The sequence below is a fragment of the Eptatretus burgeri genome, chromosome 16, assembly GCF_056783735.1.
Source record: "Eptatretus burgeri isolate ZD-2024b chromosome 16, Ebu_testis_v1, whole genome shotgun sequence".
Lineage (NCBI taxonomy): Eukaryota > Metazoa > Chordata > Myxini > Myxiniformes > Myxinidae > Eptatretus > Eptatretus burgeri.
The window spans coordinates 38233872-38246135 of record NC_140976.1 but is presented as its reverse complement, the minus strand read 5'-3'; the positions used below and the strand labels follow the sequence as shown (position 1 = coordinate 38246135).

The following is a 12264-nucleotide window of genomic DNA, read 5'->3' as shown; positions in this document are numbered from 1 at the left end:
TTGAGCTGAGAAGAGTCATTGTTTGCGTCCACGTGTACAACTGCCTCTCATTACGAGCTTTTTCTTCTTTCTCGCGCACTTTGAATTGTAGTAAAATCAGACCAGCATACGGGAACGAAGATAAATATAGGCCTAATAATGAATCGTCATTGACCAGGAAATGACATGCAGAGATTGTGTCGTACAAGATCGAGTCGACACGCAACAGTTCATTATGGCACCCAAATGTAAAACGATTGACAAAATTAATCGTGCCAAAAGGCAGATCAAGGTAATCGCATAGTGCGAAGAAATCGAGTTGCGAGAGACGTCTGCAAGAAGTGAAGGTGCACAATGTGTTGGCCGCCATTACTGGATCAATGATTCAACTGTGTAAATGTGTCAAGTATCCGTGCAAGGGTTCCTACCAGCAAAGCGCAAAAGGCTCATTCCAGTCCCATGATCATTGAAAGGATGGAAAAAAAAAACAACGCTTGATGTTTGGATCGAGGACTAAACAAAAAAAATGCTTTTGAGTGGACCGGTGTATGGGCCAGGAATCTGCCTGGCCCATCTGCCTTCCTGGGTATGTCTGGATCACCTTTGCACATGCCTGGTGTTGGTTTGATGGTTAGAGTGGTGGGCTTGGGATCCTATGGTCCTGAGTTCAAATCCTGCTTGGCTGTTGAATTAATATCAGGTGGGGTTGACTCAGCCTGTCATCTTTCCGAGCTTCGCAAAATGAGTACCAGCTTGTTGGTATCCTGTGTTGGAGTGGTGACCCATCCATGATTGTTCCCAATAGCCCAGGAGACTGCTTAGGCAGCACCAACGCTCTGCACAGAGTATGATCCCAATGGATGGATGGTGTATGGGAGAAATCATTGCGGATTTACCAACGTTTCCACAAAGCACCCGGGGCCGAATGCTCCAGTTCAACCATGGCTTATGGACCTAATCGAGGTGAAGGAATTTATGCCGAAGTAGGTTTTTAATGCCGAAGAGGCGGGACAATTTTGGAAGGTGATGCCAGCTCATACCTTCCTGTCCAAGCAGGGGAGATCTGATCTGGATCAAGGTGGCTAAGGATCATTTTACCCTTCTTCTACAGTGCCTTCAGAAAGTATTCACACCCCTCAACTTTTGTCACATTTTGTTGTGTTACAGTCTGAATTTATAATTGATTAAATTTGATTATTTTGTCACCAATCTACACAAAATACCCCATAACGACAAAGTGAAAACATATTTTTAGAAATTTTTATAAACCAATTAAAAGTTTAAAGCTGAAGTGTCTTGCATCAGTGAGTATTCAACCCCCAGAGTCAATACTTTGTAGAATCACCTTTGGCAGTGATTACAGCTTCGATTCTTCTTCGGTATGTCTGGATCACCTTTGCACGTCTGGTTTTGGGGATTCTCTCCCATTCTTCCGTGCAGATTTGCCCAAGCTCTGTCAAGTTGAATGGAGAGTCGGTGAACAGCAATCTTCAAGTCTTTCCACAGATTCTCAATGGGATTCAAGTCTGGGCTTTGGCTGGGTCACTCAAGGAGATTCACGTTCTTGTTCTGAAGCCATTCCAGTGTTGCTCTGGCTGTATGTTTGGGGTCATTGTCCTGTTGAAATGTAAATCTTGACCACAGTCTAAGGTCTTTTGCACTCTGAAGCAGGTTCTCCTCAATGATTTCCCTGTATTTGACTCCATTCATTGTTCCCTCTATCCTTACAAGTCTTCCAGTCCCTGCCACTGAAAAGCATCTCCATAACATGAAACTGCTACCACCATGCTTCACGGTGGGGATGGTGTTAGATGGGTGACGAACTGTGCTCGGTTTGTGCCAGATGTAGCATTGTATTCAGGCCAAAGAGTTCAATTTTTATTTAAACAAACCACAGAATCTTTTGTCCCATTCTCTTAGTCTTTCACATGCCGTTTTGTAAACACCAGGCGTGCTGTCAGATGCCTTTTTCACAGGAGTGGCCACACTCCCATAAAGCCTAGATTTGTGAAGTGCTGCAGAGATTGTTGTCCTTCTGGCAGGTTCTCCCATCTCGGCCAAGGATTTCTGGAGTTCTGTCCGAGTGGTTATTGGATTATTGGTCGCCTCCTTCTTACCCAGTTGCTCAGTTTGGTCGGACGGCCAGCTCTATGAAGATTCTGGGTAGTTCCATATTCTTTCCATTTCTTAATGATGGAGCTCACTGTGCTCTTGAGCACATTCAACACTAAAAATTGTTTTCTACCCTTCCCCAGATCTATGCCGCCTCACAATTCTATGTCGGAGTTCTACGGACAGGTCCTTGGACTTCATTGCAGAGTTTCTGCTCTGACATGCACTGTCAACTGTGGGACCTTATATAGAAAGGTGTATTTCTTTCTAAATCATGTCCAATCAATTGAATTGCCCATATGTGGACTCCAATCAAGTTGTGGAGACATCTCAAGGATGATCAAAGGAAATTGGATGCACCTGAGCTCAAGTTGGATTGTCATAGCAAAGGGGTTGAATACTTATTGATGCAAGACATTTCAGATTTTAATTTTAAACTAATTTGTAAAAACTTTTAAAAACCATGCCTGGTGTTGGATTAATGGTTAGGGTGGTGGGCTTTGGAAAATAGGATCCTGAGTTCAAATCCCGCTTATCTGTTGAATTAATACCAGGTGGGGTTAACTCAGCCTGTCATCCTTCCGAGGTCGGCAAAATGAGTGCCAGCATGCTGGTATACTGTGTCGGAGTGGCGACCCGTCCAGGATTGTGCCCAATAGCCAAGGAGACTGCTTAGGCAACACCAACGCTCTGCAGAGTATGGTCCCAATCTCCTCCTCCTCCTCTAAAAACCCCGTTTTCATTTTGTCATTATGGGGTATTTTGTGTAGATTGGCGACAATTTTTTTAAATTTAATCCATTTTAAATTCAGGCTATAACACAACAAAATATAACAAGTCGAGGGGTGTGAATACTTTCTGAAGGCCCTGTGTGTGGCAGTGCAGCAGGTGTCTTTGTTGTGCTCACGACGATCCAACAGCCATCGCAAGTTTTACATCCACATCTTTCTAACCTCCACCCTTTCCCCCCTCCAACAGCATCATTGTCATCATCTTCGAGCTAAATCTTGCACTTTTTCTTATTTTCGGCAGAGTACAGTATGAACGAGTACTTAATATGTTTACCCTCACCCACCTCGCTGTTTTGGAATAAACTAAAAAGGTAAAACTCTTGTGTTTTTGTTTAATTTACATCGTATTTTCATGTTTATTTCAATGTTAACTTGCTTTATTTATATTTATGTTTATTTCAATCGTAATGTGTTTATTTCTGGCTGCCGTCGATCTTCATCTTTCTTTTCTCGAAGTCCAGGAACTGAACCCCCCTCTTCCCATTGGCCCTCGGTTTCCAAGATCATGGTTTTAACTATCGCATCATTTTCTCAAGTACATAACCCCTGTGATATTTGAGGGTTTACTGTACTATAATGCGAGTACATCTATAAATTACGTACTATTTGGAACACTTTTTTTTCTTCGATGAGGTACGTACTATTCGAGTGTGCATATGTTGATAAAGTGCATACAATAGGAACATGAGTACATATATATATATATATATATATATATATATATATATAAATGATTGGAACATTAATCTATACAATAAAAGCAAAAACGTCTATTTGTCCACAATGAACATAAACCTCACATTCCTATTGTTTGCACTTTATAGACGTATGCCCATTTCATTTATACAAACATAAACCTGTATCACCAATGCATTGTCTACACACAAACACCTCACAAATACACATATACAAGTCCTAATGAAGGTCTGCAATCTCTCATTGCTTTTTCTAGTTGATGTGTTGTAATAAGCAGTGTACAATAAATGGCACAATACCAAAACTACAAGAAGCATCCCACGTTCGGTATTGGCAGCAGGACGGCCTCACACATTTACATCCTTAAAGCCCAACTTGATGTATCACCCACAATTGATAGGATTTATTTCGATATATATATATATATATATATATATATATATATATATATATATATATATATATATATATATATATATATATATATATATATATATATATATATATATGTATTGCTTTCAGACTACTTGAGGAAAACAAACCCAAAGCTTTGCAATCATTAAGGATCTTGAATGGTTGCCTACAGTTACACAAAGCGTGAAAAGTTCATCTGAGCTCTTTCTGTTATGTCAATCTGCTGGATAAGAGCTCATCCTTTGTGATATGATGAATGTATGTGCAAATCTTGTTACCACCAGCTACTTGTCACAGTATAAGAAGTGATGAATGTACAAGTGCTTTAAAATGTAATTATTGACCCTTCCTTATGCCCTGTACATTCTCCATTTTACTCACACCCACTTTCCCCTGACTCTTTATCCCCACTGTTTTTTTCCATTTACTCCACAATTTTGTGTAAAATGAGGATAGTTTGTATATGGTGCACTGTTTCCATGTATGTCAGGAACTGACGTTTATTTATTTATTTATTTATTTATTTTTCCAAGTGATTAAGATTCATGAAGCAACTTGTATACATACATTCACTTGCACACTATGTTGATATTTATGATCCTGGATGCAACTTGGTTCTTATTAGTTATATTAACTGGTAATGGGTACTTAAACAAGGTGGATGTGTGGTAGGCACTCCTTGATGGTCAGTCCCCCTGCAGCAAGTGCTGGTGTGGCATAAGGGCTCACGATCACCATTCCAGGAGGAGGTACTATATATATGTGTATATGTGTATATATATATAATATAATACCAAGCTTGCACACTAAAAACTCGGCTCGCCGTCACACGATCCCTATGAAATTGCTGTGGCACTTAGCGGACATGCCGGCAATGTTTGGGAAGTCTTGGCGTTCCATCGTACCACTTGCATTTTGCACAATGCGTATTTTTGTCATTCCCCGTGTACGTTCTGTCGTCTGCTACCACCTATGTTGTACTGCTATCCCGTGCATGTGCACGGGTATCGTGTGTGTATATATATATATATATATATATATATATATGTATATATATATGTATATGTGTATATGTATATATATATATATATATATATATATATATATATATATATATATATATATTTATATGTATATATATATATGTATATGTATATATATATATATATGTATATGTATATATATATATATGTATATGTATATATATATATTTATTTATTTTTTTCACACACACTCCCATACTCTTTTAGCCAAAATGGATACATGAGGTAAACCATTTGGCTCAAACCCTACCCAAATTATTCTACAGCTGCAGACATTCACAAGTAGTGCATACGTGAGAATATCAGGTCGGGTTTGAAACAGCAAAGGGATTCCCTTGTGTATCTTTTCTTTGTTGTTTTATGCAGCTTTATTTGGCTCTAAGAGTATGGGAGTTGAGCTATTGAAATCCCAGCCACCTGGGGTAAATGAATAGGTAAGAGCCGATTGGTTATCCTCTGTATATAAAAGGAGCCGAGTGAGTGCTTCCATCATGCTTTATTGTAAACGGTTCCTGCTGTCTTGCAATAAAAATGGACCGTAGGTCCTGAAGCTCCCCTAGATCAGGAGTAACAGTTCGTCAAACCCCCTGAAACTCTGATTTTTTTTTTTTGTTGTTTTTTTTATCCCGTGAACAAACTTTGGTACATTATGCATGATAAAGGCTGTGGTCAAGTTTCATCGATATTGTGTGTGTAGTTTCGGAGAAGAGAGGAAATAACTATTCTGGGAGGTCATCCCCCCTCCCCCCCGGACCCCTTAAATGAGTGCAGATTTTAATGCGGTTAATGCACCTTCTTTCGCCATCCGATATGAAGCTTGTGGCCAATTTTCATCAAAATAATTTGTTTGGTTCAAGCGATAATGACTCAGGGTTTGCTGACTCAGACTCACTCGCCTCCGGACACTGCTCAATTGCATAAGCTCACCGGATGAAAGTCCAGGTGATCTAAAAATGACACCTTTTGGAAAGGTGATTGATTTACTTTCTTGAAATACTTGAAGAAAAAAATCCTTCATTTCCGTTTGCTTTGTTCACCACTTTCTGCAGAGGAAGACGAAGAATAAGAAGAATAAGAAGAAGAGCTAATGTTTTCTTGACGCTGTTTCTCCGTAACACTTTACAATTTTGACGAAGCACAAATGGTTTCTTCACGCTGTGGTGGGAGGGGTGCTTACCTGAGATGTAATCAAATTACCACCTGACGTTTGTGAGAATTCAGAAGACAATGCCATCAACCATGTGTATGCTGGAGTTGAAGAACCGTCCGGTCATACTCATTTGGAGTGGTTGGCTTCGCGTGCAGTTTTAAGCACTACAAATAATGTGGTTGATCTTCTCAACAGTCAGATCATTCCTCATCTGCCCAGTGAACCTTTCATTGTCAGAAGTGTCGAATCATTGGCCGATCGAAGTCTATTTTCCCTTTGTCCACCTGTGTTTAACTCCATCAATCTTTCAGGTGTGCCACCGCACGAGACGTCACTGGAGGTTAATGCTCCAATCATGCTGTTGTGAAATCTCAATCCTCACAATGACCACTGCAATGGAATTTGTTACATCTTAACCAAGGTGACTGATGGTCTTCTCGAAGCGTGGATGATCGGTGGTGAGCACTCGTTACCTATCCTCCTCATTCCTAAAATTCTTCTTCCACCATGTGACACCGCGATGACTATCAACAAAAGACGGGGCCAGAGTCTGCGGCGGTGTGAAGTACTACTTCCCACCAGTGTTTTCACACACGGACAGCTGTACGTCACCATGAGTCGGCTTGGAGACCCACTCTCCACTCTGTCTGCGTATCTTTGCCAACCAGAATGAATTTTTGTTCGGGAGAGTGATGCCACATGGTACTAGAGCGCTAACTCGCAATGTTGTTTATCCCGAGATGGTATGGACAAAACCTTTTTTCTATTTGTTTACAATCGCTCTACTGAAATTATGACAAATGGGAATAAGGATTGAAGGAGTTAGCAACTTGAAAAATACATCTGATGTATCGTGTCATCCGTGTTACTGAAATGTGATGCTGTGCATACGTTTTGTTGTTGAAGTACCGTTGGCGAAGCCACGGGTATTGCTGCTAGTTCCCTCCAATTACAGGTGAGAGGCGTCACTGGGTCTTGATTCATATATGTGTAGAAAAGGTTGTCACATGCAGGCCAAGGACATTAGATGCCATTGTACTTTTATACTAATTACAAGGCTGTTGGTAGACAAGGGACAAATCAACAGCGTATGCCATATGGGATTTTAACCTGTGATCCCACAGTGTCGTGAGGTTGCCTTCATGATTAAAGTCCACCTGAGGAAGAGTGCTCAACATGGAGTCGATTGGTAATTTGGCCAAAAGCTAGCTGACTTGATTTTTTCCCTCCCTCCAAAGCGCTACACGTGTTCATAATCCGGGCCTCTTGCTGACAAAACGTCAGCTTTGGTCAGAATTTATCCCACTTGGTCGCAATGCTTTGATCGGACGGTTCATACGAGGAGTGTCTGGAGTAAATGAAGGATGTATGTTCGTTTTGTTTTTCAGGTAGTTTTCGTAGAATAAACAACGCATTGAATGGCATGTTGTGCTGCAGGTGTTGGAGATTGAAGTGACAGAAGGCCAGATCGAGTCAGACCGCCAAAGGCAGATCCGCATGTGGCGAGAAACCAAGGGCGAAATGCATCCGACTTCAACGCGGAGGCGTCTGTACGGCCTTCGCAACATCTATGAAGATGCTGGATGTCAGGTGCCTCTCGTTCCCACACCCCCCAGCATCGTTCAAACGGACAGAGAAGATGAAGAAATCAAAGGTGGTGTTGCTTCGCCCGTGAGCAACCGCTCTCGCCGAGAGATGAAGGAAGAGGAAAAACGGCGAAAGAAAGCGGAGAAAGAGCTGGAAAAACAGCAAAAGCACGAAGAGAAGGCGGAAAAGAAACGCCAGAGGCATTGGAGTTCGAGAATGAGTAAGGCTGGATCAAAACCAGATGAGTTCCAAAATGGTCTCAGCAATCCTCAGGAAAATGGAAAGACCTCCGAAGAAAACGTGCCAGTCGCTGGTGGTGGCACGGCCGGAGAGACGGATGACGACTTGGACACGTCATCTGGTGCGCTTGACAAAATTTCTCCATTGAGGTTTTCCACAAGCAGCTTGCTTTCCGAACTTTCATTCCAAGAGACTTACCTCTGACCCAATCAACTGGACCTGATATGTTGAAATCTCTCTCTCCTCGGAGTTCGCAACCATTCCGCTGGTCGAGGCTGCGAGTGATGCCTGCCTCCGTGACTACGTTTTTGTTTTGTTTTTAAATTTTTTTTGCTATGACACAGCAAGTTAAGTTTTGGTTTATTTCCTGTTCACCGATTTATCTTAACCCAACGCTAGTTAAAACCAGGCATTACAAATCTAGCCAAGCACTGCATGGCACTTTTAAAACATTTATCTCGACCTGCCCAGCCACCCTTGCATCTTCTCTTCCTCTACATGCCCTCCAGACTCATTGTGCACCAGAAAATGTTCCGACAAATGTTGCAAAGGAAAATGGTCCTTTAAAAAAAAAAAAAGAACCTTTGTTTTACATTGGTTCTCAAGACATTGATGCAAAATTTATACTTTTCTAATCGGTGCATTAATGTTCTTTTTCATTTTGTATCGTTTTAAAAACAACCCCAACAACAAGCCCTCTCTTCATGTGCACCTCTTCTGCATAACAGACAAAATGTTCAGGTTGAGGTGACGGCAAAGCTTTTTGAAAGTCATGGTCATCGCTGTTATATGGCACCTGTGTATTTTGAAGAAGATCGTCTGAAAATGTTCAGTCTGACGGCGCGTCGAGTTTGCACGAACGATGATCAAACTTCGTGACAATGTTGCCAAGGGCAAGCAAGGTATTCAAACAATCGTACAGCTTGGTTACACAATGGTGGCGCAAGAGGCGAGTCGAGGTACAAAATGGCTTGCCGAACTGAGCATCTCGTCAATCCGCCGGAAACACTGCATAGGCCTACATTTACCTGAAAACTACGCACTAAGAATGAATTTTTTCTGTTTGCCGTGTACGGACCAACAGTAAAATGTATCACATGCTATGTACAAATGTAAAAGTTTAACTATATGCAAATGCCTCCGATAATACTGCAGTGCAAGTATGTTAATGTTTTCTTTCCAGCACAAAAACTGGTACTCGAGTGTTGGTGGAGATTAAATAAAAGTTCTCGCTGTGTTCTGCTTATTTGACCAATTTTCCTCGTGACGACGACTGAATCTCGTAGCTGAGTTTATATGTGCCTGCAATATGACGACGGATGCCGTGCAGTCTCTAAGCTAATGGGATAACAAAATTAATTTGTCGGTTTGTGATTTTTCTAGTCTGGATCCTTGAGAGATGGCAAGGTAGCTTTTGAGTTTGTCTCGTCTGGATTTTTTTTTTTTCCCTAAGGAATGGGATGCGATTGCAATCATCTTGATGCTCTGCGGACGGGGAATTGCACCGTGGAGTATGTTATACTTTGGGAAGGGACCTTTTATAATCTGGCTGTGCCAATTGCTAGTGGCTTTGCAGAACACCTGGTTCCTCTTGAAAATTGTCCTGTCGTACGTCCTGACTAAACGTCTGCTTTTCCTACACCTGGAAAGGAGATGAATAAACCTGAACGGGTTGCACCGAATGAAACCGGGTGGATGCTGCCTTCGCAACAACAATTTCGCATTAGTTGGGTCTCTTTCCATCTATTGCTCGATTATCAAGAAGCTGCAAATGCCTCGTTCAACTGTTTTGGAAGAAAAAAAAATTCTCTTGAAGTTAGTGACATGTCTTGGTCATCGTAGTATTTCTATCCTGAGAATACTACAATGCTCAACAAAGTTTTTTTAGAGAAATATTTTTCGAGTCTGGATTCTTCATAAAAGTAAGTTACAATCGTTGCTTTTATTAGTAACTGTTGTAACTGAAAAAAAAAAAAATCGAATTTGTACAATAATGCAAGGTTGACATTCATGTACTGTATAGATTTTTATGCAAAAGAAATCCGCTTACCATTTGCATAGCGCAGACCTCTGATTCAAGTCACCGTCTCTTTTGCCTCGGGTGCACGTGTGTGCATTATAACATGCATTTGTAACACCTGGACAAAAGTTTAGCATTCACTATAATTTTAACTTGTAAAGTCACAACTTGGTCTTGTAATCGCATTTTCAACGATTTGTGAAAAATGACTTGCAGAATAAATCTCCCGTTGGCCTCGTGCCCCCGACATCCCGTGCATCTACATTTTGTGGAATCTAAATCTCAACATTATAGGCTAAAATTATTTCTCGAAAAGGACCCTGTATAAGGCTCGAGAAGCATTTTTTAGTAAAAGTTGGGAACATGACTTTTTAACATAATTAAGGTATGCTGAATTCGACTAGCCCTGTTCCCAAAGCCGAATTTTGAGTTTTTGACCCATCTAATTCGCAGAAACAAAATGGCTGCTAAATTGACAATTTTGGGCACTTTCTTGGGACAGGCACTACGATACCAGCACAATGCTAATCTATTTTACTTGTGAACAACTGTTAAGTTGTTAAGGGCTTGTGTAGACCTATACTAATGATTCATTCTTGTTTGCAGGCTACAGGCTCCTTGTAGCAAAGGAAATATTCGAGCCTCTGAAAAGAAAGTTTACCGGTTGTTGCTGCACTTGTTGCTCTTTTTCCGGTTTCTGGTGACCAGTCGTGGCAGCTTTTCGTCTCTCTGAGTGACCTGCTTCCAAAGTGCAGCACACCGTCCCCGGTTTGTCTTTTTTGTCGTCAATTGTTGTTCGTATCGTGTGCTCGTTGCCTTGTGTTTTATGTCTTTTGTGTGCCTGTTATGAAGAAAGCATTATATTTAATAACGAGCCCTGCGGGGGACTGACCATTATTTCCCCGACAGAGTGAAAAAGAGGGATAAGGGGGAGGAGCCATGCCCCCCCCTTCCTGAAGTGGAACCGTCATGGGCATGATGGCCGAGAGCCAGGATGGCTCCCTTCATCCGGGCCCCCTTCAAATTTTATTTTTTTTAAAACAACCTACATGGAGGTTTCTGTATTTTCTTGTCACACACGTAGCGAGTTTAAGGGGAATGGGGTGGTTATTCACTTGTCGGCGGCGGATTCATTTCTTAACGCATTTCATCGGGATGGGGTAGGGCCAACACTCCTGTGTTTGCTTACTTCATGACATCATTACCATGATTATGTAAATTGTTCCCACAGTCGTTTATTTTACGAGGGAGGGTGTTACTACCCATGGCAATGAGGGAGGGTGTTACTACCCATGGCAATGACATGCCAGGGAATCGCCCTGAGTGGCTTGGAAGGAGCCAACCTCCCTTCGCTCCCCCCCAACCCCTTACGTGTTTTATCGCCACAAAGAATCATTTTGTGATACAAGAAATTGAAGAAAGAATTATTGGCTGCGATTTGGTCTTGGCCCCAGAGTAGTAACCCCACCTCCCCCCTCTCGGCACCCCTGTTCATGGGGGGCACAACTTAACTTGACAGCATGGTCCTTGTGTTTCGTGAAGGGTTTGGTCTGCATCTGGCCGTCGGTTTCTGAGATTTTAAAAGAAATTACCTGAATTTGAGGCAAAACCCCCATTTTCAGATTCTTATGGGGGTGGATCCAGGTGGGGAGCACAACCTCATGAGACCTCACTGTTTTGATGTATCGTACCAAATGTGGTCCAGATCGGTCATGTAGTTTATGAGGAAAATATTGTTATGTTTATGGCAAGGTGTTGTGGGTCACGCTCTGGTGGCGGCACCACTGAGGGCCAGTAAGGGCCTGATGAAGTGACTGCCCGGGCATGCGGCCTCCTGCCAGCCTCTCCCCGAGGCTCTGAGACGGCCAGCACGTGGTGACCTGCCATGCGGTGCTGGTCTATGGGTGCGGGTCAATCCACCTGGATCAGATTTGAGTCCAGCCCACGGACACCACTGCAGCATCTGTGGAGCATTATGGAGTGATTGGGAAAGGCCCTGAGATGCCCACATCACCTTGCACAGATGGTCCACCATGATTTTTGGGCTCTCGGTTTGGAAAGAGTCGTCCTGGGTTTAATTGGAATGAGTTTCATGCGAAGAATGTCTGCAGCAGGCGCTGCTGGTATTGAACGTACTCCACAGTGGTAATTGGATTTGTGGTTAAATTTACCTTTCCCCATTGTCAGGACTTGCTATGCTTTGCTGTTGGAGGTATGCAGGTGAGATGGGAA

At 42.2% G+C, this 12264-nt stretch overlaps 1 protein-coding gene across 1 annotated transcript in view; it reads left to right on the top strand.

Annotated features, from left to right (window-relative positions):
* Window positions 1-10281, top strand: part of LOC147010882 (TBC1 domain family member 10A-like) — a 93893-nt gene extending 83612 nt beyond the window's left edge. The window contains exon 9 of the mRNA XM_085858640.1: window positions 7623-10281. Coding sequence (XP_085714766.1) covers window positions 7623-8216 — 594 coding nt within the window. The 3' untranslated portion in view covers window positions 8217-10281. The remainder of the gene's footprint in view (window positions 1-7622) is intronic.
* Window positions 10282-12264: the final 1983 nt, after the last annotated feature.